This window comes from Onychostoma macrolepis, chromosome 21 (assembly GCF_012432095.1).
Source record: "Onychostoma macrolepis isolate SWU-2019 chromosome 21, ASM1243209v1, whole genome shotgun sequence".
NCBI classification, from domain to species: Eukaryota; Metazoa; Chordata; class Actinopteri; order Cypriniformes; family Cyprinidae; genus Onychostoma; species Onychostoma macrolepis.
Genome location: NC_081175.1, coordinates 25,119,154 through 25,146,571, shown reverse-complemented (window position 1 = coordinate 25,146,571; position 27,418 = coordinate 25,119,154). Strand labels below are relative to the sequence as shown.

Genomic DNA, 27,418 nt, shown 5'->3' with positions numbered 1-27,418 from the left:
AAAGTAGATGAGACAAAACATTTTGTTACTCCGTGTTTAATTTAGTTGACTTATTATAAATAAAGACAACTTCAAATGATGAAAACGCATTATTTTTCTCTTATGTAAAAAATAAACAAATAAATAAATAAATAAAAAACACCAGAAAATTTGATGAAACCCAACCACTCATTGCAACAATGGTGATAAAGAGAAAACGTTCAAATACCTGTTACAAAAACAATAAAATAAAATAAAATAATTCTACACTCAAATAAACAATATTGCGAATTAAAATTCTACAGGATAAACAAAACCATAAATTGAGCAACATTACAAAAATGCCTACCATTTCCTCTCATAAAAATAAAAATAAATAATTACCAATAAATCAAAATAAATAAATAAATTAATTAATAGCAAGAAAACTACTTTTTTTCGGGATATCTCCCCTTATATCTTATATTTTAGTTTGATGGAAGTGTGCTTTTAGACAAACTGAACAAATAATTTTTGATTCTACCAATATAAAAATGCACTTTAAATAAATGACACAGTTGTTTCAGTTTTTTCAGGGTAGTGTTACAGAGATACAAGAACAGATCAACGAGATCAGAGTCAAGGAAAAGCACAAACATGCAGATCAGGACAGCTGGTTTTAATGAAGGATGACCATGTGGTTTGCAGAAAGAAAAATGCTCAAATCACATGCTTCTTTCAGCAAGCGCCCACATTCTCTCCCATTTCTGCTCACACAGACACACACACACACCACTCTGTGTTTTTTGGCATGTAAGGAACGCACCAAAACAAAGCGAACATGCCCACTGCCACGACAGCACACTCGGACGATGCCTTCGGGACAGAGCTAAGACCCACAGCATCTTTAAAAAGCACCAGATTAGACCACGGTGTTACGACAAACAAATGCTGTTTGTCCTTTTTTATCTAAGAGTTCTCTGGATCTTAAGAGAGGCTGAGCTCTGCATATGTAATGATCCTGCACTTTGAGCTCTGGACCCCTCAGTGACTGTAATTCAATCTTCACAGGCTTTTTGAGTTAATTGCACTGTTGTGGTTATGATGCAACTCATGCAAGCACATTTTGATCAGTAATTGGTCATGATTGATGACTTCCAGACAAAACAGCTTGTATGTCCTGATACAGATTGCAGTATATTTGGTTACAGTTGATCAGTTTTAATATGATTTACCCTAACATATGAGCAACGATGGAAATCTTGTGCATGTTTAAACAATATGCAGTGTGTAAAACACCCTCTAATTTTAACTTTTTAACCTCATCTATGACGGTAAAATGTTTAATAAACACAGTATTTAATAAATACATTTATGCGTTTAGCCGATTTTATCCAAAGTGACTAACAATGTACAGCTAACTGAAGTAAATACACTTTAAGTACTAAAATGACTAAAACAGAATTGTATTATAAAAAGCTATATATAAATATTAAAAAACCTACTTCAAAACTTAAAAACATTATTTATTTATTTATTTATTTATGACAATATATCAGATTACTGCATGTGGTCTAATTTAAAAAAACAATTCTGGCACAAAACAATATTAGTTATTGATGATTAATTAGCAGTATTAGTGATTGATTATTAATTATTTAACACCTAAATACAACTAATAAAACAGTACTAAACTAAAAAAGTAAAACTATTACAAATAGTTTCAGTTATTGAAATAAAGCTGAAATATAATAAAATAAAATATAAATATTAGATCAAAATGTCACCTTTAAAACTTCAAAGAGATTGGAAATAAATTAAGTTGAAGTTGAAGCACTAAAATTACTAAAACGGAAAAGAAAACAATTAAAGCTATGTAGAAATATTTTCTTAAAAAAACATAAAAAGATAAAACCACATAACAAAATGACTAAAAACTAAACTAAAATGGAAATAAATGTTAAAATTATAAAAACACATGCTAATTCAACATAAACTTCAAAAACGTTCTATATATTTTTTCCCGCTCATCACATTATGCTACATTTTAAGCTGTTTTCCTCATGAAAATAGCAGTAATAGATGCAGCAGTCGGATTTTAGCAGTGGAACTGTAACTATCAGATTAATTCTAGAAGTTCTGGAATGTTCAGTCAGCTGTGCTGCAGTCTGAAGATCATCTCACATGCTTCATAAACCGTCAGAGCCATGAGAAACAGGCACCAGTGCTTTAACAGACTGTTTGGTATGATCGTTACAGAGACCCACGGCCAAGCGCACATCTTACATACACACTCCACAGAAATGTAAATGATTTTGACCAAAGCCGTGGCGCTCTCACGCTTCAGTTCTTATGTTGATGTTGCAGGTTGTGCTTATGCTGTCATTCTAATGCGTTTGTGTTTTTTCTGTTCTTGTAGGGAATGCTGGTCGAAGGCCCACCTGGTCCAGAGGGTCCCACAGTAAGTCTACTTTCCTTCCAAAACCAACCAGTTGAACTGAATCCTCTGAGTCAACTGATTCACTAAAACAAACATTCTAAATCATGGTCTAACTTTGGCCTAACTTTGGTCCATTGAACTTGCGACCATAGTTGCTTTTGGGAAACGTGCCCCAGTTGAATTGAATCCTCTCAGTAACTGATTCGCTAAAACAAATCTACACCAACCAGCTGAATTAAGCTTATTGAATGAACTGATTGTTAAAACAAACCTTCCAAACCAAACAGTTGAATCGAATCCTCTGAATCAACCGATTCGCTAAAATGAACCTTCCAAACCAGTCTGTTGAACTGTATCCTCTGAGTCAACTGATTCGCTAAAAGAAACCTTCCAATCCAACCAGGGGTGCATTTCCCAAAAACACTGTTAACTAATTATGGTTGTAAGGTCCATTGAACTCTATTGGTAATGATGGAACTTGCGACCATAGTTGCTTTTGGGAAACATACCCCACTTTGATTGAATCCTGTGAGTCTACTGATTCGCTAAAACGATCCTTCCAAACCAGTCAGTTGAATTGAATCAGTGAGTCAACTGACCAACTGGTTCACTAAAATGAGTTGTACTTCCCAAAGCGACTTCAGAGCAAGGCTGTGCTATACATTGCACCATAAAAAATAGTAACTCACACCACTATTTGTTGTAAAACTGAGTTGCTAGGAAAGCTGATCTGTTTTCTAGGTCCTGTGACTATTGCTGACAATGCTAAACAGCTGTATGTCTGTTTTGTTGCTACAGTTTCATTCTTGACCTACTTATTTATAAAGCAACTCTTCTCTCAGCTGGAGCATTGATGGATCTGATGGCTGTTTTGGGACTAGAACAACATGAGTTTGAGAAATAGAGCAATGGAACGAGTCCAGCAGTGATCTAGAGTCTTACCTCACCGGACCAACACCCATGTGTGTTTGTGATGGCTTTATATGTGTTCCTCACAGTACCGTTGTGTTGTTTTTAGGGTCTCCCCGGTCCTCCAGGTTCATCAGGACCCCCAGGTAGCTCTGGAGATCCCGGTGAGAGGGTAAGTAACCATGACAATAAAAACAAGGTATTGAACATGTTCAACAGCACTTAAAATTGTCCAAGAATGTAAAATTGTCCAAAATGTCCAAGTCTGTAAAATGGTGAACAGGGTGAATGTCTAAAAACTAAAAGAAATGTCCAGGTCATATATTCAACAATAAATAAATAAATAAATATAAAATATATATTTATTTATATATTAAATATAAATATATCTATCTGTCTGTCTGTCTGTCTATAAATATAAGAATTAAAATTTAAATTACATAAAATTTTCTAAACTATAAAATATTTATTTGTTTATTTATTTATTTAATTTTAAGATTGTAACTTGTTTAATTGCCAAAAATAATGTTGCAATGTCAAAAATCTGAATAGATTTTTGCAAAAAAAATAAAAATATATATATATATATATATATATATACGAATTAAAATTAAATTTTCTAAAATATAAAATATATATTTATTTATTCATTCATTCATTCATTCATTCTTTCAGTTTTATGGCTGTAAAATGTGTTTAATTGTCATAAATATAATGTTACAATGTCAAAAAATCTGAATAGGTAATAAATACATCTTATCTTTCTTTCTTTCTTTATGCAAAACCCAAAAATAAGTATGTATATGGAAAAAATGTTATTTTGTGTGTATGTGTATATATATATATAGAGAGAGAGAGAGAGAGAGAGAGAAATATTTAAAAAAATTTCAGGGTGAAATATGACCTGAACATTTCTTTATGTGATTCATCGTACTGTATAAAATTACATTTTAACGTTAGAGAGCCTGATTACACTGACTGAAAGAGATTATATTAAAGATCACAATGCGGTTTAAGGCATTACCCATATTCCTTTGCTCTTTTGACAGGGTCTTCCTGGTCGCCCTGGTCTGCCTGGAGCCGACGGTCTTCCAGGACCTCCAGGGACTGTCCTGATGTTGCCTGTATGTAAATCTGAGCACAATCACCAGATACACACTTACAAAAACTACACATTAAAATGACACAAACAACTGATTGATACACGTTTGCACGTCTTTTAGCTTTTACAATTTAAAGCCCCATTTCGCTGTACTGAGGTCAGTTTTAGCCTGTCGACAGGATCTGCAGTGCATCATAATGAATGTTCAGAACCATTAGTTCTTGCACTGGCTTGATTTATTTTCAGAGTGGTTTAACAGTGATAATTATGTCAGAGAGATATCAGAAACATAATGCTCCCTTTGCTGCTGTGATTCCCCATCAATCACACGCTGGTTAATGCAGTGAGACATTTTGCAAATTCCACATCATACTCTCAGCTTTTCCAAATTTCCTCTTCCCCAGCTGTTACTTCAATACAGTTTTTTTTTTTTTTTTTGATTCCGGAACGTGTATCGACTTCACAATGTCAAGAGCTCTGGAATGCTTCCATGGCAAATCCAGATGTTCTGAACACCACATTAAAAATTATGTTGTCCGTGTTGTATATGTGTTTTTAGTCAACATGTGATTGTAATTAAACCCCACCCTAAACACTACACCCTCCCCCCAAATACCCATGAAAATCAATACAGAGCTATGAAGCACAGATTCACTTTGAAACTAGTGGTCATACTCTTGGAAGTGTAGTGATTGAGTTCAGCCACCAGATGGCAGTGCTGAATAACTTGACTCATGGACACAAAGGCACACTACCATACAACTGCATACTACAATACTAGTCAGACTACTAGTCAGACTATTTCTGTTTTATCTTTACATGGAAGAAATAGTAAGAGTATTATGCTAGTTTGAATTCAGCTCTAGAGTACATTTGGAATTACATGCTGCCACACGTATTTTATTCTATTTTATGTATGTATTTATTTTTTTATTTTTGCAGTACATTACTGAAATTTTCTATTTTTTTTATTTATTCTAATTTACATATAATTAACTTTTAAAAATAGATTGAACAATTTAGAACTATTTTATTTTAAAATACATTATTTTAATTTTGTCTTATTTTATTTGAAAATAAAATCAATATTTTAAAATTTTATCTTTAGAGTTATTTTATTTGGAAATATACTGAATATTTTCAACTAGGTGAAACACTTTAGATCTATTTTATATTGTTTTATATAAAAACAACAACAAAAAAAAACATTTATTTTAGTTTTTTGACCCTTTTAAAATATATGAAACACTTGAGAACTATTTTATTTTTAAATGCATTATTTTATTTTATTTTATTTGAACATATAAAGATTTTTTTAAATAGATGGAACACTTTAGGTCTATATAATTTTAAATGCATTATTTTTTATTTTTTATTTGAACATATAATGAACATTTTAAAATCAGTGAAACTCTTTAGAGTTATTTTAATTTAAATGTAATTATGTAATTTTTTAATTAATTAATTTTATTTCTTTTACTTTATTTTAATTTATTTTATTTCATTTTGTTTTATTTTATTTGATCATACACTGAATTTTTTTAACTAGGTGAAACACATTAAATCTATTTTATTTTATTTTATTTGAACATATAATGAACATTTTTCAGATTAATTTTATTTATTATCCAGCTATAACTGGATGCCACTCATTGAATGTAGCATTCAACTTGTGTTTTGGATTCCACCCAAAAAATAAAAATAAAATAATATAAAAAATGTTAAGTTAATGTTAAGATAAATGAATGTATATATTTATTTTTTAAAGCTGTCTGTAACTTTTTTGGTTAAAAATGATCCGAAATCAATATTTGAGCAAGTACATAACCAGCCAGTGTTCAAAACTATCCCTTACTTTAGCCTGATTCATAACGGTTAGCTTATAATAATGTTTTCTATGGGTAGGTTTTCGTGGGAAATTCTAGCATGGCACTGCGTCATTACGTCACGTCTGTAAACATAAAGAAGTTGTCCCGGTTACTAGGCTATCGCATGTGAGGATCCTGCAGGAGACGGATCAATTATAGCCTTTTCTCACAGCAGCTGGAATAATTAAATGTATCATTTTGATGGCGGATTGTAATCCAGAAAGGATTATGTGTTTATGAAACACATGTGAATGAAATTAAATTATATTCCAGTTTTAAATGTGCTTCTGATTACAGATAGCCTGAGATTACACAAGATTTGTATTTTAAAGACAATCAGTTGGAAGGGAGCATAGTTTGCTTTTTGGGTTAAAAGAATTTCTTAATATGAAATTCGAATGGCATGACAATTAGATTAGACTGTACAGAAACTGAAATCTGCACGCTAATACACACTATACTCATAGTCACGCAATGCTGATGGTGTTAACATTAATAATTTGAGAATAAAGTATAACAATAAAAATAATTTGCACGGTTTGATGTGATATGAGCTAACCGATCGTTAGACTTAATTACCATTGTTAGTGCGATTTATTGTAATGCTTTTTCCTCAGTTGGTCAGAACAAATGTGGCAGACTTGTTACTTACTTGTTCAGATGGTAATATACGGTGAAAATTCTTATTTGGGTCATATATTCCAAGACATAGGCTAGAATCTGTGATTGCGAAGTATAGTAAACATCCTCTGACTGCCACACATTCACCTCAAAACATTAGATTCATCCGCTCTGAAGCCGTGCCGACTCACAACCCACGCTAGCGAGATAATTCCGCAAGCAGCTTGCAATTCCAGGTTTTCAAACATAGATGGCGACAAGGAGGCAAAACTTACGGACTGCAGCTTTAAAATGATTGAAATATTTTATTTTCAAGTACATTTTATTTTATTTTATTTGATCATTTGGTGAACATTCTAAAACAGGTGGAACATTTTTAACTCTTGCTATCATGTCTAAAGTAAACTATCATAGTCTAAATGTTGATAAGTTGGTTCTGTCTCTTTAGTTCCGCATGAGTACAGGAGGCGACAGCGGACACAAAGGTCCTGCCGTTTCTGCCCAAGAGGCTCAGATGCAAGCCATCATGCAGCAGGCCAGGGTAAAAACACACACTTACACTAATACGCACTATATTTCACACACACATGCATCTCTGTGCAAACTAATCACTCTGTGTCATTATTATACAGCTGGCGATGAGGGGTCCAACCGGACCCATGGGTTTGACGGGCCGTCCCGGTCCTCTGGTATGTCTGTATATCTGTTTTCAGTCTGTCGAAATAATGATATCTATGATATTATGATGAGTCTGATATGTTTTGTGTTTGATTTGATTTTCCCAGGGTTCTCCTGGTGTTTCTGGACTGAAAGGAGAGTCTGGGGAATCAGGACCTCAGGTAGGCATCACAGGTTACCCACAATCCTCAGCTATTTGATGACATTTTAATGCAAGATGGAGCTGTTGTGAGACCTGTGTGTGTGATTTTAGGGTCCTCGTGGTCCACTGGGATCCGTAGGCCCTCCTGGAAAGCCTGGTAGAAGGGTACGTTTGCATTTTCTTGTTAGTATTATTAACCTGATCATTCTGTATAAAACGATTTATAAACAAGAATCATGTTTACTGTGGCTTAGGGTCGACCCGGCTCAGATGGAGCCAGAGGAATGCCTGGACAGACAGGAACAAAGGTAAAACTAATGAGATAAATGTATTTTACGACAAATATATTTTAGCATAACACACAATAATTAATAATAATGCACAATAAGATGCCAGAAAGTAAAAAGCGTCAACTTTGATTTCATGTAGAGAAAGTACAGTAGTTTCTTATTTATAAAATGTTAAAATCCTGCCATTCTGAACTGTTTCCTGTCTGTGTGCTTCACAGGGTGACCGAGGATTCGATGGGCTCGCTGGTTTGCCTGGAGAAAAGGGTCACAGGGTAAACACATTTTAAAATAAGTCTTATTTGAGTATAATTGAGATAGTATTTTAGTATCAGTTTTTATTTTTATATTTTATAGTAATTTCTTCTGTTTGTCATTTTTTCATATAAATATGTCTGTATTGTTTTTATGAATTTTTATTTCATTTTTAGTTATTTTAGTATGTCAAATTAAACTTGAAAACTAAAATTAACAATGAGCTGAAAAGTTGTTGTTTTTAATTTAATTTTATTTCAGTTAACAATTTTTTTTTAATGGTTTTAGTTTTAGTTAATGGTTTTAGTTTGAATTAACTATAATAACCTTGCTCTGATTGGCCAGTCTTAACAAAATTATTTCAGTTGAGAGCAACATTTAATGTCCATTTTTAAAATGTATTTTGCAGTAAAAGAATCACAGTGTAAACACGTTTTAAAATAGGTGAAACACTTTAGGTGAACAGCTATTTTATTATATATTTTATTTTCAAATACATTTTTGGAACACTTTAGAGTTTTGATTTGAATCGATTTGATTTTTAAATGGCTTTCTGCGATACATGATTCTGAATTGGCCAATTTTTAAAATGATTTTAGTTAAGGTCAAATTTAATCCATTTGTTTATTTATTTGGCTGTAATCATGTTAAAAGGAGGGTGATTCCTTCTATGAAAACTTACGAGTGTGTCTTTGTCATTGTTGTTTTAGGGTGAGACGGGTCCTCAGGGGCCACCTGGGCCTCCAGGAGAGGATGGAGAAAGAGTATGAGCTTCTTATTTTAATCCCTTTCTGTTTCCTTCATCATCAATGTTATTGTTCTATATCTAAATGAATCTTGACGTCATTATGACATCATTTCCTGTATCCCAGGGCGATGATGGTGAGGTCGGACCCAGAGGTCTGCCCGGAGAATCGGTGAGTCCATATGTCCTCCAGTATCCCAGCATGCTCTCTTATCCTCTGTTATCCACTAGATCGTAGTGTTACTTAACATAACGCTTCCTCCAGTGAAGTGAAACCACAGATTCATGTCACTCTTTTGAGGTGTCCACTGCATTTTACTCATTATGGATGTGAAGTGAAAGAAACATTCAGCGACAGACAGTGTAGTAGAGATGAAATAAGCAGTTTAAGACTCTGCCCAGCAGGGGGCGCTCCATCTTCACCATTTAGATTGAGAGTGACTTCATCCGCTCTTGCTTATACACATCAACACAATCAGTAGTATTTTAGGCTCAGCTTTGAAAAGGAATCACATGAGATGAAGAGTCATTTAAGTGGCACAGAAAAAGCTGTTTTATTCATTTTGAGATCACATGACTGGGCCAACACTTTTATTTTTTTAATTTAATTTAATTTTTATTTTATTATTTTAACATTTATTGAACATTTAAAAAAGGTGGAACACATATCTATTTTATCTTGTTTCTAAATGCATTATTTTATTTTATTTTTAGTTTATGTAAATAAGAAATAGACAGTACTCATGCTTAAAATATAGCACATGAGGAGAGGAGTCTCATGAGTTGCATAGAAAAAGCTGTTTTATTCATGTTGTGATCACATGACTGGGCAAATACCATTTAAAAAAAATATATATATATATTTGAGCATTTATTGAAAATGTTAAAATAGTTGAAACACTTCATAACTAATTAATTTTATTTTTTAATTTATTTAATTTTACTTAAATAAGAAATTAATTAGTACTTTAGATAAGTATGTTTAAAATGAAGCACATGCGATGTTTTAATTCACATTGAGATTACATGGCTTGGTGAATGCTTTATTTTATTTTAACTTATTTTATTTGTGCAAATATTGAACATTTCAAAATAAATGGAACGCTTTATAGCGTCTTCATTTTTTAAATGCATTATTTGAACAAAAAGGTGGATTTTATTTTTAAATACATTATTTTATTTTTATTTAATGTAAATAAGAAATAAATAGTGCTTTAGGCGAGTATGTCTAAAATGAAGCACATGAGATGAGAAACCATATAAAAGGCATAGAAAAAGCTGTTTTATATATGTTGAGGTCACATGACTGGGTGAATGCTACCCACTTTATCTCAGTAATGCCTCTATTATCAGACACTTTCAGCTGAACACAACTCTATGTTTCTCCGTTTTCTCTTTTTCAGGGTCCTCGTGGTTTGTTGGGCCCCAAAGGTCCCCAGGGGGCCCCAGGACCTCCCGTGAGTACAAACTTCATCTTAATCTGAATCAGTTACCGTCTTCATCTGAATCAAGTCATTAACCTTTGTGGTATTTATTTACTTACAAATACATAGCTTAATTATTAATGTCTTAATATTTTTTAAATGTGAGAATATGTAAATGTGTAAATATTTTTCATTTATTTTGATCCTCCTTTTATCATTTTAGGGTGTGACTGGTATGGATGGACATCCTGGACCTAAAGGAAACATTGTAAGTCTGAGACAAACAAACACACACACACACACACACACACACACACACACACACACACTTCTGTACATTCAAACTTACTTCTGCACACACACATATTCACATTATTATGCTTCTGTTTTCATCGTCAGGGTCCTCAAGGTGAGCCAGGTCCTCCAGGACAACAAGGCAACCCCGGAGCTCAGGTATTCATCAAGCCACGCCCACTCAGACATTATCTATCCCACCCATCGTTGACTTCATTAACCAGTCAATATCCTCTAATCCTGTCCTCTTCCACAGGGACTTCCAGGTCCTCAGGGGGCGATCGGACCTCCAGGAGAGAAGGTGAGATAGCATGTGTGGATGATCGATGGAAGGATGCTTCTCTGGTTAATGGATTATTAATTGTTGTGTGTGTGTGTGTGTGTGTGTGTGTGTGTGGGTTTCTATTGATAATGTTTATGTTTAATGACAAGACATTTATTCTTAGTGATGAAGATTATAATACATTTCATAAGTACACTACTGTTCAAAAAGTTTAAGGTAAATTTTTTTTTTGAAAGAAATTAATCATTTTATTAATCTAGGATGCATTAAGTTGATCAAGACAGTGAAGAGATTTACATGTAACTGTATAATGTTACAAAAGATGTGTGTCAAATAAATGCTGTTCTTTTCAACTTTCTATTCATTAAAGAATCCTGAGAAAAACGTATCAAGGTTTCAAAAAATAAATAAATAAATAAAAAATGAAGCAGCACAACTATTTTCAGCATTGATAATAATAAGAAATTATTATTGAGCAGCAAATTAGCATATTAGAATGATTTCTGAAGGATCATGTGACACTGAAGACTGGAGTAATGATGCTGAAAATTCAGCTTTGCATCACAGGAATAAATTACATTTTACAATATATTGAAATAGAAAACAGTTATTTTAAATGGTAATAATATTTCGCAATATTTGTTGATTTTACTGTGTTTTCGATTAAATAAATGCAGCTCAGATGAGCATAAGAGGCTTCTTTCAAGAACAAAAAAATCTTACAGATTATAACCTTTTCATTTCTAAATTGAAATTATTGTTATTATTGTTATTTTTGCTGGGCTTTAAGATTGCAGATTGAAATAAAGAATAATTATTTTGGTGAAATATTTTGTTATTGTTTATTATTAACTGTTTTGTTTTGTTTTATTATTAGTAGTAGTAGTAGTAGTATATAATATTTAAAAAACAACAACATTTGACTGCCAAATCAAAGCCATTTTACTGTTATGTGACAAGAAAACCATAAAACAAGAAATGATATGATTTGAAAATAATTATGACGATGTGTACATTTGATTAATTTTTACTATTACTTACACCACTTGATTTTTTTATAGTCATTAAATTAAAATATCGATTGAAAATGTTTTTTTTCAACCCTGCATGAATACAAAGCTTACATATTTAAGAATTGAGCACATACTTTTAAAGCAGATTTTCATAATTCTTGACATTGATATATATCATTAACCCTTCTACACACTGACCACTTTAACGTATTGATCGCTCTAGTGGATGATCTTCATGAATGTGTGTTGAAACAGGAAGTGTGTGCTGAGTGTTAATGGACTGAGTGCTTATGCTGGTTTTCCTCTTCTCAGGGTCCCACTGGAAAACCAGGCTTACCAGGAATGCCAGGAGCCGACGGACCTCCGGTGAGTCCGGGAAACGCACACACGCTTCACGTCTGATCATCTCAAGCTCCATTGTTTGTGTATCAGAGAGATTTCATTGTATTAATAATTACAGTACAGTGATCTGCCTGGCAGTTCTTCGCAGACACACATTGTTCGTGTCTATTCTCAATGCCTATTGTATCCACATTTCATGGTTTTATATCTTAATTACTGCAGTATAACGTGTCATTTCTCTGTATCTTTGTGTCACGCGCACAGGGCCACCCAGGAAAAGAAGGGCCATCCGGAGAGAAAGGACATCTGGTATGTTTATCCTTCATTCTTCTATCCGGAGATTGTATTAAAGGCAGTTTCTCTTGCACAAATGTAGCTTCAGATGTGATCACTAACTCCATCGATAACTGATTTTGTTTTACAGGGACCTCCTGGTCCTCAGGGGCCGATCGGATATCCTGGGCCTCGAGGTGTTAAGGCAGGTGTTTTTTAATCCTCATTGGTCATAGCAGCACTCATAACGATCTCTCATTGGTCAGTGGGTATTGTAGCTCTGTAGTAGTAAGATGTCAGTGAAAAGTCACCCAACTCATTTTGCCTCTAGCTTTTTCCTCGTAGTGAAAAGGAGACGGCACCCTGCCAATGTTTCTGATACTTTCCTGAGGTAGAATCATTTGAACTTTATAGCCGTCTTCCAAAATTTCCAAAAGTTGCCTACCTAGACAGCATTTTAGGCATCAAAGACAACTTCTGAGAGAAGTTCTTTTGGCCAAAATGTAAGGCAGTGCAGGTAATTCACTGATGAGACACTTGTGTCCAATTTGAATGTGATGAGGATACATTTCTCAATTATTATGTTATATTAGATTATTTTTTATATATTATTTATTGTTAGAAGTCAGTCAAATCTTTTTGTGTCCTGACCCAATAAGTTAAAAAAGCATTGGTAGTTAAACTGTTCTGCAACTGTACCAAATACAAAAGTCACTGTTAGATTGTTAGATTTAATTGTTAGAAGACAGTTAGAAGAGAGTCACTGAAGTTATATGAAGATGAATTTCTGAATCAAAGTGGGAAAAAAAGCTATTGGTTGTTCAGCTTTCCTGCTCAATTAAAAACTCAATTAAAGCCTGAAATAAAAAAAGATTATTATATTATATTTTATTGGGCTGTCAATATAATATACATATAAATATACACAGTACACACACGCATATTATGTAAACAACATTTTTTTTGGTGCGATTAATAGATTTTAAATCCCTGTTATGTTATATTACATTATATTATTGTTAGAAGACATTTTCTATGTGGAAAATGTAATCCCAGAATGCATTGTGAAGAATCAAGATAATTGTTTAATATAAATATACCTATATTTCATACCAAATTAAAGCATAGATTAAAAAAAATATAAAAAAATTGCAATTCAATTAAAATGCACTATTGTAATCCACTGTGAGTCGGGTTGCTGCCTACAGTGAATAGACAGTAGAGTGTAATGCAGCTTGCTAGGTTTTGGGAGCTTTTTTCACCTTCATGGTTTCTAGTCAGCGTTCGTGATACAGTGAGTCAATCTCAGGGGTTCGGTTTCTCAGATGTTTGAAGTTTAGATGGACTCTGTTGATCTTTTTTCTTTTGCTCTTTCGCTCTTTCTGTCTGCAGGGTGCTGATGGAGTCCGCGGGCTGAAAGGAAACAAGGGTGAAAAGGTAATTTCAGAGTGTGTTCGTGCAACTGCGTCCGTATGGAGACGAACTGTTGTGTGTGTGTGCCGATGGCTAATGCACTGCTCCTGTGTCATTAATGTTTCATTTCTGCTTCTGAATATGGAAACCGGTGTACTCCAAGATGCATTTTTGACCTTCCCGCTTTGGTCATTAAAAAGTTGTATCCTGCGAGAGTGCAGCAGGAAAATAAGATCAGGCCCCGGCAAATAGCAGAAATAGCAGTTGCCATGGAGATCCGTCCCTTTGCATTTGTCAAAAAAGGGGTATAATGTGCGAAAAGAAGTTTGCAACGCTCTCAGTGTCAAATCTTCATCTCTTTCCTTCTCAGGGAGAAGACGGATTTCCGGGATTTAAGGGAGATATGGGCATCAAAGGCGACAGGGTAAGAGACTTATTCGCAGGTTGAAGAGGTTATTTGTTTTTGGCTTTATCTCTGGAGAATTATGGGATTTGATTTCTCTTTTCACTTGGGTCGATCTTTAATTCTCAGAGCATCTCTGAGGAGGCACATAAATCACAGTGGGTCTATATTTAGTGGTGCATCACTATTACTTTTGCTCATACTTGCTTTGGGATTTGAACAAAAATAGACATCCACAGAAAAAAGGACCCTACGGACCATAACCTGGGAATCTGGCCACATAGAAATGTGTTAAAAACACCTTAGCGATCACATATCCCCAGACGACACGCTCCTGAGTCTATTTTACAGGCATTTTTCACACAAAATGCCGAGAAATTTTGTCATTTAGGACTCCAGAAGTCGGTCGAAGGGCATGTAAAATATTCACCCAGCCTAATTGATCTGATTTTTTGCTGTTATAAAGTCCGCTGACTCAGCCGTGGCGCTGAGTAAATGTCTGTAATGAGCAAGCGCACACCGCTCTAGGTTATTAGGGACCAATATGCAAACGCTTCTGGATTTAAGTGGGTGGACATTGTCCCAAATTACCATTTACTCTTGTTAAATGCCACGCACGCACACACTTCACTATTCCCATGCTGCTCAAGTGCCAGTCTTTGCCTATTATATCTCTAAAGTGGCAAAAACATCAAACACACACTAACTGAACACACAAACTTGTTTCATCATTAAATTCTAGGATCGTTTATTCAAAGATGTCCAACCAAAAACATTCGAAGACACCCCTTTTTAATTTACAGTAATTAGGAGATGGAAATAAGTAAAATAAGTAGTTAAATTATAATAATAAAAAAGTGAAGTTGTAGAATTGTGGGAGGTGGATTAAGAAATAGTTTTTAGTTGTTAAAATTTGGGGGGGTGAATTAAATTAGTAAATATCATATGCATTTTAGCTTTTAAAACGTTTATAGTAATCTTGGTGCCCTTGGAAGTTTGCTGTAAATAATTTAATTATTTAAAATAATTAATTGTAAACTTCTAGAAGTTTTTGGGGGTGAATTATTTGAATAAATATGTTACTTTTTAATTGTTTTACTCATTTTAAAGGGTTTTTTTTTTCTTTTTTTTTTTTTTTCTTCTTTTTATTAAAACATTGTGAAGCCCTCTTGGAAGTTTTCTTTAAATAATTGAATTATTTAAAATAATTACATTTTTACATTCTAGAAATTTGGTGGTGAATTAAATTTTAAAATATTGTAATTTTAGTTGTTTTACGTTATTCTAAAGCTTTTTTTGTCTTATTTTAAAACATTTAAGTCATTTTGAGGCCCACTGGGAAGTTTGCAGAGGAATTTAAAGGGACTTGTTCTTATACATTTTCAATGTATTTTTCCCCTAAAAGCAACTTTTATTATTTATACATTCAATTATTACATCAGTCAATGTTAATGTAAATGAAGTATTCTCTGATATGATTGGCTGACATACAGCTGTAATTTATCCTATCATTGTATGTATCATTCATCGGAACAGGGTTCTAAAAAATATAAAAATCTCTCGTTTCTGAGGGGAAATGTCTCATATAAGTCCTAATGCATTCAGGGAGAACTTGGTGCTGCTGGACCCAGAGGTGAAGACGGGCCTGAGGGACCCAAAGGAAGATCCGGTTTACCTGGAGATCCTGGACCACTCGGGACGACCGGAGAGAAGGTGAGTGTATATCTATAAATGCATCGTGATGTTTGTCAGTGTTTTGTCACGACTGATTAGTTATGTTTCTTCTGTGTACTTTGGTTTTAGGGTAAGCTCGGTGTGCCCGGGTTGCCAGGTTATCCAGGAAGACAAGGCCCCAAGGTAAATAAACCCGATCTGCCTGCGATTACCCAGCATCCACAGCGGCTGTGTTCGAGTGTGTGCATGTATTGATAGAAGGACAAGGTTGTGTGTGTGCGCGCATGCATTAGAGCGGGATTGGAAGGCAGACATGTTTGAACTTCTTGATCAAAGCTAAGTGGATTTACCCATAATGCCATCTGGTGTCAGCTTTCCGTTTGACCGTGACCCAGCATGCACTGCTGCAACAGCACTTTTCTTCTCTTCTCCTCCTTTCATCCCTCTCTCCCTCCTCGCTTTGATGGACCTGTGAATTAATCTCTCTCTCTCTCTTTTCCTCTTCAGGGTTCTCAAGGATTCCAGGGATTCCAAGGAGCCAGCGGAGAGAAAGGCGCGAGGGTGTGTAAAAAAGAGATCCATATGTTTTTGACTTTTCCTGTCTCATTTTATTTCTCTCACGCACCCTTTTTCTTCATCTTATTTTATTTATGTATTTTGAGTAGCGAAAAGATATACTCTCTCTGGTTTTCTCTCAAGTTTGTGGATTTTGAGAAAGAAATGCAGGGTAATCATTTAGGCTAACATAATGTAAAAGATATAATATAACGTAGAATAGAACTGATGTAATATAAACCACTTCAATGAATGCAATTTGATTAATCTTATGAAGTGAGCAAGAAAATTAACTTAGCTCTATTGCGGTTAGATTTTTATTCTCTGTCATGTTATTTTAAGATATTCAATACAATGCAATTCAGAAGTTCAGAAGCACTGTTAGGGGAATATTTAACTAAATCTAAAACTGTTAAAAACATTTTAATTGAAGTAAAGCTGAAGTAATATAAATTATATTATTAGATGGAAAAACTATAAATTAACTGAAAACTGAAATTATTCAATTATAAATTATAAATAGAAAATAAACAATAATTTATAACAATAATAATAATAATAAATGACAAAAGAACATGAAATTGCTAAACGTTAAACTAAAACTAAAATTAAAATGAAAACTGTAAATATAAAAATAAATAAAAACTAAAACTGAAATAAAAATACATTTAGCCTAAATGTAATATAAAAAAACTAATAATTACAAAAGCGTATAAAATTACTGAACATTAGAATTCAAATGAAGATTGAAAATATAAAAATAAACAAAAACAAAAACTGAAACAGAAATGAACCCAAATAGTAATATTTAAATAAACATTTAAACCAAAAATTAAAATGAAAACTGAAAATATAAAAATATATAAATAATATTAAAAAGTATATAAATGATACTAAAATAACACTGCCTAAAAATTAAAATTGTCATCTTTTACTCGCCGTCATGTCATACCATAGGCAGAATAAATAAAAATGACAAATAAAGGTAATAAAAGTAATAATTTCAACTTGTGCACACGATAGGGTTTTGTCTCAGTGTATGGAAGCTAACATTCCCTGAGTAAACCCCCAGCTCTCCGCACCGATGCTTTATTGGCTGTATATCATCACATTTAAGCTGAGAGCAGCAGCCGGCTGCCATTAGGAAGACAATGCAGTCTCCCATAAACACATTATAATCCAAAAACCTCTTATTCTCTCAAGCCATTAAACACACACACACACACACACACACACACACACACACACACAGACTGCATTCATTTGTTGATGCAAAACTTTCTTTGTTCCACCATAACTATCTGTATGAAGTATTCATGAGATGGAGAGATGCTAATATAATCTACAGATAATCAAATTAATCACAGTGTTCTACTAGGCTGAAAGAAATATTGCTTATAGTTTTGTTGAAATTACACAATTATTGACCATAATTTTTAATGACTGAATTCGCTGAAAAGGGCATTTAAACGGAAAGAGAAGCATAAGAATTTAAAAGCACACATTTATTTAATTATCTCTACTTCTCCAAAATTTTAGTAAACGTTTTTATTAAAACAAAAATAGTATTCAATTAATAATTGTGTATACAGTGTAGTTTAATTGTTATATTTTATTATTGCATTTATAATATTTTTATATTTTAAATGTAACAAATACCTTTAAAAATTAATAATATGAAATGAGTAATTATTCACTCGATGGACAGTTTAATTATTATATATTATTGTTAATTTTAAAAATATTTATATATTTATTTTACTAGAATTTATTAAATATAACATAGATATCCTTTAGGAATAAATAATATTGATAATTATTCATGCAATGCATAATTTAATTATTATTGTTAATTTTAAAAATGTATATTTATTTTATTAAACTTTATTCAATTTTACAAATATCTTTTTAAAATTAATTCTTATGCTTCTTGTTTTATCACAAACAGGGGACAGCAGGAAAGGCGGGACCCCGAGGACAGAGAGGACCCACGGTAAGGCAACATAGTTAGCACGAAAACAAACAACACGTGCCCTTTTGCTGATCAGTTTAGGACTGATTTCGCACACTACTTTCTCATACTTCTTGTGATCGTTTCTGTAGGGACCCCGTGGTGAAAGAGGGCCGAGGGGACCAACTGGTAAAGCAGGACCAAAGGTGAGACTGTCCTTTTTCATAAATATCTGCATTTGTAAGATTATATAATGAAATGAGATGATGACATATTGAGGCAAAGCCCCTTTTCAGGGTCTTATAAATAATATGACATGCAAATGTAAAAACACCAAGAAAATCGTATCATGCGCGCATTCAAGCGTGCATAAAGCAAGTGTTTGGCACATAAAAATTCAATTAGGAAAAGCACACCACACCCTGACTTACTGAAAGAAAACATCTCGGGCTTCAGAATATTTTAAACCTCTTTCATCATTTGTTGTGCTGTGAAAGCTAAACGTGTTGACAGGAGTAAATGGTGCTCCTATTACATTTCAAAACGCAAGGTTTGTCTCCACGGCTCAGCTGGAGCGAATCCAAATGCAACAGGGATTTTACCGATCTACATATCCTCTATCAGTCAAACAAATCTTTAATGGCACTCATTACCTCGGGCAATAAGCATAAGTTTTACGTTATTAATAATTCATCGCATTTGCATGGACGTTTATGCAAACATTCTGAAATATTAAAACATTCTGTTTAATTTTCCTTTTCTCATTTGTTTCTCCTCCCCTCCTTCACAGGGCAACTCAGGAAGCGATGGCCCCCCAGGACCACCCGGTGAACGGGTACGGTATAAATAATAATCGAATCCTTCCAAAGTATTGATTATTGCTTCAGAGAGAGAGATTTAACACTTGTTTTTTTCCTGTCTTATAGGGTCCGTTGGGATCAGCGGGACCTACTGGATTCCCCGGCCCTAAGGGTCCACCGGTAAGTGATGTTAAAACTAGAAATAACTATAAAAATGCTTCTTTCATCCAATCATCTGTCCTGATTTCTTCTCTCTCTCTTGTTTTTAGGGTCCTGCCGGAAAGGACGGGCTGCCCGGACACCCTGGCCAAAGAGGAGAGACTGTGAGTGGCATCTGATATGATTGCACACACTTTCATTCACACACTCATGCTTAAAAAACTCACTTATGCTTAAAAAACTCACTTGTATTTTCTTCTGGCAGGGTTTCCAAGGTAAAACTGGACCTCCCGGACCCCCAGGTGTAGTCGGACCTCAGGTAAATGGAACACAGAATGCTGAAGTTCAAATCTTCAAATGTTCAAAATGATTCTAGAATTACACACTAAATTGTGCCTCTATATATATATATATATATATAAGAAAAATCTGTGGGACAATTATGGATTTTTCTCTCCATTTTTCCATTTTTCATTTTTATTCGGTATTAAATTAGTATTCAGTATTAAAATTGAAAAGATTATTTTAATTACTGTGGTAGTATTTTTTTTTAAATTTTTGTTTTTTTTAGTAATAATGACAAAGGAATGGCAGAAAACATAACTTATCAAAATAATAAAGCAATGCACAATAAGTCTTCAAAAATCTAATTTTATTTATGTAAAATAATATTTATTTTTATTTGATTTTGGGATGAAATATGCTGACAGTGTTGTTATTGTTAACTAAAACTATTAAAATCTTCTGGAATTAAAATAAAGTTTAAATAAAATTAAACATAAATATTAGATGAAAAACTTAATAATAAAATTATAAATTAACTCTTCAAATGAAATAAGTGAAATAAATATGTTAAGCTGAATTATTAAAATTACTAACCCTAGACAGTGTTGTTATTGTTAACTAAAACTATTACAATTTTCTGGAATAAAAATAAAGTTTAAATAAAATGAAATATAAATATTAGATGAAAAACTAAAAGTACAATTAGAAATGTTGCCTTGAAATGAAATGTATTATTAAAATTACTAAAACGACTTATATTATGAAATAAAATGACTTATGGCAAAAAAAAAAAAAAAAATACAAATGACATAACAAAAGCACAAACACGTAACCAAATTACTAAAACTTGAAGAAAAAAATTGAAAAAACTTGAAATCTAAAAATATTCAAATAAAAGCAAATTCAAAACATGAATACAATAGTATATAACTAATACTAAAACAACACTGTCCAGACATTTCTTTAATCCAGGATCAAAATATTTCAAAGACCTGGACCAGCAAGAAACCACCTAGCAACCGCCCAGAGCTCCCTAGCAACCACAAAGCAATATTTTGAACGAGCAAGAGCCCCTCAGGAAATGTAAAAATCTGCTTTCCAGTGCTATGCTAATTTCGGCTGTTTTCAAGCATTTTAAGCTGCTTCTACACTCTATTGTATCTTTAATGCTCTGGAGACATTAGACGCGCTCCACTCTAGGCCGCATCTACCATCCGCAGAAGAATAAAACATTATAAAGCATTTCGCTTAGAAAATAGCACGCCCCACTCACCCATCTGTTTTTCCAGCATGGCTACCACAGGCAGAGGCCAGAGACACGTGCTACATATTCATGAGGCTGTCAGCAGCCATCACTCACTCATTAGATTATCTTAAAGGTGTCCTAAGGTTGTCACCGGGGAATCATAATGGCTCCATTAGGTTACATATGGGCTGTTTGTTGGCCTGTCTGTGCTTTGTCTCCTGACATGCTTTTGTTTATGCGGTTAGATGTTGGCGCTGACTGGGTAATGAATTATTCATAAGCAATCATGATATTCTGCTTTTTATGCAAATGTTGAGGTGGGCACAGGTTTCAACAGTGCCACACACACACACATATGGATGTTCAAGTACACATGCTCTGCCATGCAAATGGATGCATATACCGGTAATCTGATTTTCTTGCTTTCGTTCTTCATGTTGCATAATTTGCATATCCACTGATCTTCCTGAAACACCTGTAGCATCTTTATTAATGTATGTTTTCCAGACTTTATGATTGCTTTCCTTGATTATACTGTACAAACACACTTTTGAACTATGAAAGAACTAGGAGTACAACCGTTCCTTGTGTTACAGATGCATCGATTAAAAATCAACCTTTAAATATGACTTCGTAATAATGAGTTATTTGTTTTGCTGTAGATTTAAAATGTTAGCAGTATACATAAATTAATCATGTGCAAACTCTTCAAATTGCTTTGCTGAGGTGAATTAAATCATTTTTATTAGTTTGACCAATTTATTAGTTATTTACTATTAAAATAAAATGTGGAAAATTCGTGATAAATAAAGTCAAATAAGTAGTTGTTTAAAATGTTTAACTAGTGTATAATTGTCAATGATAAATGCTTACAGATTTATCTTTAAAGATTTATTTCACATTTTCTCTCTTTTCGTTTTTTAATTTTCAGGTTTTAAAGATATAATTTATAAGATATATAATATATGTTCATGTTTATTTATGCATTAAAAATCATAGCTCATTTTTCATTTAGATTTAAAATGTTATAATTTGTTAAAATAGCAATATGCATAAATAAATCACATGAAAACTGCTGAATTAAGCCGTTCTGAAATTGCAAATCAGTTTTAAATTGATTCATTGTCACCCTAAACATTCATCTACCCCACTACCTTACCCATAATCCATCTCTCTTTTTGTTCAGGGACCAACAGGTGAGACGGGACCAATGGGAGAGCGAGGCCACCCTGGACCCCCAGGACCACCCGGTGAACAGGGTCTACCTGGACCAGCAGGAAAAGAGGGAGCAAAGGTGCGAACAAATTCAGGCCATACGCACTTCAACATTTACACACAATAAAGTTACATATACACAGATCCAAATACATTTATCTATTCATCAATTCATATCTGGTCCTTATAGGGAGATCCAGGTCCTGCAGGACCCACAGGTAAAGACGGACCTCCAGGACTCCGAGGGTTCCCAGGCGAGAGAGGTTTACCAGGCCCTGCGGTGAGTATCACAAACAAAACAAACCCCTTATCCCAAGTATTAAACTCTGTGTAACTCACCCTTAAATTCTGCACATGCAAGCATCTCACTTTTCATGTTTTGAGCTTTTAGTTTGTTGCTCAGTATAAATAGTACATCCCTGTGTCACCTGTACCCATCAAACGTGTCGTGCAGCAGCACACGGATGTGTTTGTGTGCGTTCAGCAGTTTTATGTGTGTGTGTGTGTGTGTGTGTTTGCAGGGGTCAGCAGGTTTGAAAGGGACTGAAGGACCTCCAGGGCCACCTGGACCCGCTGTAAGTAGACATGCTCTCTCTTTTTGTCCATCTCTTCTCCAACTGCTTTGTTTTTCGCTTGTTTACCTTGTTTTCTCTTTCTCCTTTATCTTTTTGCTCCACACACTGGGTTTTCAGTGAGTATGGTGATTTAGTTCATATGACACGGATAATTTACAGTATATCTTCAGTAGCAGGCAAACATTAGGATAATTATTTTTTATATATGTGCTGGAAATGAGTTTTGTATACTATTTAATTCATGTTTTAGAGTGGATAGTGCAGACAAAACATCAACAAGTGTTCAACATACACTACCATTCAAATATTTGAGGTCAGTAAGAAAATAACACTTAAATGCATTAAATACGTCAAAGGTGACAGCATAGATATTTATAGTGTTACAAAATATTACTATTTCAATTAAACACTGCTTTAAAAAAACAAAAACTTTCTGTTCGTCTAAGAATTGTTAAAGAAATATATTACAACAGAAAGCACTTATTTCATTTCATAATATTACTGTTTTACTGTATTTTTGATCAAATAAATAATGCCTTGTAAAATAAATAAAGCAAATAAAGCGATGTCTTCTTTCAAAACCATTACAAAATCTTACTAACCTTAAACTTTTGAATGGTAGTGTACATGTGAACATCTTATTAACGAGTGTGATTGAAAGAAGATGCTCAAATATGAATATTTATATTAAATATTGTATTCAAATATTATATACTAAATTAAATAATATTTTAAATATTAAATATTTTAATATATAGTAATGGATGTATTTTTAATCATTATATTTTATGTTTAAATATATTTTATTGTCATTGTTTACTATTCAAATAAAGTGTGGCAAATAGTAATAAATAAAGGAAAGAATCTAAGTCAGACTAGTGCATATTTATAAATGATAGATGATTAAAAACGATCAAAAGGTTTATCTGTTCATCTTTTCTCTCTCTTTTCATGCAGTCTTAACACCAGGATTTTGAATATTCAGTTTTACTGATATCTTATGTAACGTTGCAATATGCGTAATTATATAATCAGTAACTTGAAAACGCAGCATTTATTTCTGTATTAAAAATCATATATGCATGCCAGCTGTCAACGCCTCCATATGAATTTTTTTTCAAGAAAAAATGCATAATTAATCAAACAGATCATCAAGCTTTCATTAGTAAATAGCAGTCGTTGCAAGTATATCAGTTATGAAATTTCATTTTGACATATTCATAGGGTTCTCCTGGTGAACGTGGTCCTGCTGGCGCAGCTGGACCTACCGGGCTCCCAGGCCGACCCGGACCTCAAGGACCACCGGGCCCTGCTGGAGAGAAAGGTGGACCTGTGAGTACTTCCTCAAACATGCTATGTGTCTTCATTTCTGAGCTTCATTTCACTGTAATATGATTAAATAACTGAGTACATCCTCTCCTATTAGGGCGAGAAAGGACCTCAAGGCCCAGCTGGTAGAGATGGTATTCAGGGACCTGTGGGACTTCCAGGCCCGGCCGGACCCATCGGACCCCCAGGAGAGGACGGTGATAAGGTATAGAAGAAAAAGAAGTGATAGAACGAGGTTTGAGAAGAGAAATTAATGAATTAAAGACAGAGATGTGGGCATGATATTGATTATCATGGATGAATCTGATGGGTTTGCTAGATGATTAATTGAAGGTCACATCACACACACACATAGATCAAATGACTCCATTGTCTGAGCAATATTTTCTCTAGAGGAATGGTTGGATGGTTCAATATTTGCTCTGCGCATGGCCAGTTATTTGACAATCAAAAGAAGCTTTGATTATAAATACTAGGTTTTTAATTTTAAATTAATGTTTAATCACGATTAAACTCATAGGTTTGCAGGTATTACATTTTATTTCATTAAATACCAGGTGTGGTATACCAGGTATGGTTTGTGTTTATTAGAAGATCAAACCTTTAGATTAGCAACATAGCAATGTCACATTCAAATAAGAAATATATGTGATACTGAAATATACATGATATTACAGCGCAGGGAATTAAATATGCAGTTACCCTTATTCGAAATGATCTCATTTAACACTTAGGTGAACGTGTCAGGGAAATGACATCACCGTGACTCTCTCACACACACCTACACACACAGATTTAGGGTGTGTGTGACACCAACATGTGTTAGCATTGGCAGTTGTTAGGTGTGAGCGATATTTGAAGAATGTATGTGTTGGCTCTGCCATGTGTGACAGGTGCAAAGCCTTCTGGGAAATATAGTCAGAAGAATTAATAATAGTGTTAGTTTCCTACAAAAAAAACAGTCCAAAAAGTATAAGAGAGTATTATTGCTTACCCTGGCGATACCATATGTTTTAGGCATGTACCATTTTTCTAAACATATACAATGGTAATATCATTGTGTTATTTCACCAGTCTTAAGTCGCTGGGGTATATTTGTAGCGATAGCCAAAAATACATTGTATGGGTCAAAATGATAGATTTTTCTTTTATGCCAAAAATTATTAGCATATTAAGTAAAGATCATGTTCCATGAATATATTTTGTAAATTTCTTAACGTAAATATATCAAAACTTCATTTTTGACTAGTAATATGCATTGTTAAGAACTTCATTTGGACAACTTTAAAGGCGATTTTCTCAATATTTAGATTTTTTTGCACCCTCAGATTCCAGATTTTCAAATAGTTGTATCTCAGCCAAATATTGTCCGATCCTAACAAACCATTTCAAAAAATTGACACTTAAGACTGGTTTTGTCGTCCAGGGTCACATATGAATATGAATGCATTACCGTTCAAAAGTTGAAAAATTAATACTTTTATTTTGAAATGTTGTATTAAATATACAAATAGAAAACAGTTATTTAAAATTGCAATAATATTTCACAATTTTACTGAAAAGACTGTTCTTTAGAAACAGATACTGGATTTGTATAATTTGTATTATTGTATCTTGTGACATTTTTATATATTTGCTAGATATTATTTTAGATACCAAATATTTGCATAAATGCTGTGTTATTGTTACAGGGCGAGCTTGGAGAGCCGGGACAGAAGGGAAGCAAAGGTGACAAGGGCGAGCAGGTGAGTGAATTTACTCTTTACATTTCCATTTCACTTGAGTCTGAAAACATTATTTATTCAATGAGTTCTGTTTGGATTTGTCTGTTTGTTTGTGTCGTTCTCCCATGACGATCATTCGTTCTGTTATTACCACTGCGCCGTTATGAATATAGATGTTGTCTTTGTTATGACAATCAATGAGTTGTACTTGCTTGCTTGCTTTTTCTTTCTTCACATTTATTCATTTTTTCTCCTTGTTTCTGCCGTTCTTCAGGGTCCTCCAGGGCCCGTCGGTAGCCAAGGTCCTCCGGGTCAGCCGGGTCCATCTGTGAGTATCATGAAATAGCCATTTCTCACATGGCGTGTGTGTTGCTGTGGTGTTACTGATGTCACTTCCTCCCTGCAGGGTGCTGATGGAGAGCCAGGTCCCAGAGGTCAGCAGGGTCTGTTTGGGCAGAAGGGAGATGAGGGTTCACGAGGCTTCCCAGGACCACCCGGACCCATCGGCCTTCAGGTTAGAACTTCAAAGTTTGGCTTCTGCTTATTTAAAACACTGTAATGTTAGTATATTTGATGTACTCTCATAGTTTTTTATTAATTGATTAATTTGATTTATTATTGATTAAATGGATTTAGATGTTATCCTTTTATTTACAACTCATATTTAAAATGAATATTAATTTTAAGTTTTTTATTGTAATCCTTATATTTACCACTCATATTATTTGAATAATATTTTAATAATTCAGCTGTTTTTTAATCATTTTTATTAGATTTTCTAATGTCTATATAGTTTTTATTCATTTTTATTTCAGTTTTTGTTTGTTATTTTAGTACGTCAATTTAAACTGAACAAAAATTTGAACTATTAGTGTACTATTTGTACTATTAATTTTTATTTATAATTTAATTTAGATTTTATTCTTACTTTTTACCTCTTTTATTTTAGTTAAAGTTTTAGTAATTTTATTGTTTTTGTCATTTGTATTTATTTTTTAATATGTCTATATAGTTTAATATAATTTTTTAATTAATTTTTATTTTATATTGAGATATTTTAGGACTTAAGTTAAACTAAGTTAAACTACTGTTGCCTTGGCGATTAGCTGATAAAAAAATAAGTTTAAGGCCTTTTTATATTTGTTTTTCAGTTAAAATTTTTAAATAGTTTTTTTAATGTGATGAGAGTTTTTGTTAATTTTATTTCAGTTTTAGTTATTTTAGTACTTCAATTTAGAAATTGAAATAAAATAAGATTAAGGCTTTTTTATATTTTATTTTGTTTCAAGTATACGGAAATGTTTTTATAGATTGGAATAATGATGCTGAAAATTCAGTTTTGCATCACAGGAATAAATTACAATTTGGAAATATATTCAAATAGCAAATATGATTTTAAAATGGAATCATATTTCACAATTTAACTGTTTTTACTGTATTTTTGATCAAATAAAT

At 33.3% G+C, this 27,418-nt stretch overlaps 1 protein-coding gene across 4 annotated transcripts in view; it reads left to right on the top strand.

The window, feature by feature from the left end:
• Window positions 1–27,418, top strand: part of col5a1 (procollagen, type V, alpha 1) — a 96,591-nt gene that overhangs the window by 52,928 nt on the left and 16,245 nt on the right. For all 4 annotated transcript variants that reach the window (XM_058758909.1, XM_058758908.1, XM_058758907.1 and 1 more), the window contains 37 exons: window positions 2,378–2,419; window positions 3,417–3,479; window positions 4,357–4,431; window positions 7,347–7,439; window positions 7,531–7,587; window positions 7,684–7,737; window positions 7,830–7,883; window positions 7,973–8,026; window positions 8,227–8,280; window positions 8,971–9,024; window positions 9,133–9,177; window positions 10,409–10,462; window positions 10,653–10,697; window positions 10,829–10,882; window positions 10,980–11,024; window positions 12,332–12,385; window positions 12,626–12,670; window positions 12,786–12,839; window positions 14,027–14,071; window positions 14,418–14,471; window positions 16,056–16,163; window positions 16,254–16,307; window positions 16,632–16,685; window positions 18,628–18,672; window positions 18,783–18,836; window positions 19,421–19,465; window positions 19,557–19,610; window positions 19,700–19,753; window positions 19,855–19,908; window positions 22,307–22,414; window positions 22,526–22,615; window positions 22,857–22,910; window positions 24,135–24,242; window positions 24,337–24,444; window positions 25,931–25,984; window positions 26,238–26,291; window positions 26,370–26,477. In XM_058758909.1, coding sequence (XP_058614892.1) covers window positions 2,378–2,419; window positions 3,417–3,479; window positions 4,357–4,431; window positions 7,347–7,439; window positions 7,531–7,587; window positions 7,684–7,737; window positions 7,830–7,883; window positions 7,973–8,026; window positions 8,227–8,280; window positions 8,971–9,024; window positions 9,133–9,177; window positions 10,409–10,462; window positions 10,653–10,697; window positions 10,829–10,882; window positions 10,980–11,024; window positions 12,332–12,385; window positions 12,626–12,670; window positions 12,786–12,839; window positions 14,027–14,071; window positions 14,418–14,471; window positions 16,056–16,163; window positions 16,254–16,307; window positions 16,632–16,685; window positions 18,628–18,672; window positions 18,783–18,836; window positions 19,421–19,465; window positions 19,557–19,610; window positions 19,700–19,753; window positions 19,855–19,908; window positions 22,307–22,414; window positions 22,526–22,615; window positions 22,857–22,910; window positions 24,135–24,242; window positions 24,337–24,444; window positions 25,931–25,984; window positions 26,238–26,291; window positions 26,370–26,477 — 2,301 coding nt within the window. The remainder of the gene's footprint in view (window positions 1–2,377; window positions 2,420–3,416; window positions 3,480–4,356; window positions 4,432–7,346; window positions 7,440–7,530; window positions 7,588–7,683; window positions 7,738–7,829; window positions 7,884–7,972; window positions 8,027–8,226; window positions 8,281–8,970; window positions 9,025–9,132; window positions 9,178–10,408; window positions 10,463–10,652; window positions 10,698–10,828; window positions 10,883–10,979; window positions 11,025–12,331; window positions 12,386–12,625; window positions 12,671–12,785; window positions 12,840–14,026; window positions 14,072–14,417; window positions 14,472–16,055; window positions 16,164–16,253; window positions 16,308–16,631; window positions 16,686–18,627; window positions 18,673–18,782; window positions 18,837–19,420; window positions 19,466–19,556; window positions 19,611–19,699; window positions 19,754–19,854; window positions 19,909–22,306; window positions 22,415–22,525; window positions 22,616–22,856; window positions 22,911–24,134; window positions 24,243–24,336; window positions 24,445–25,930; window positions 25,985–26,237; window positions 26,292–26,369; window positions 26,478–27,418) is intronic.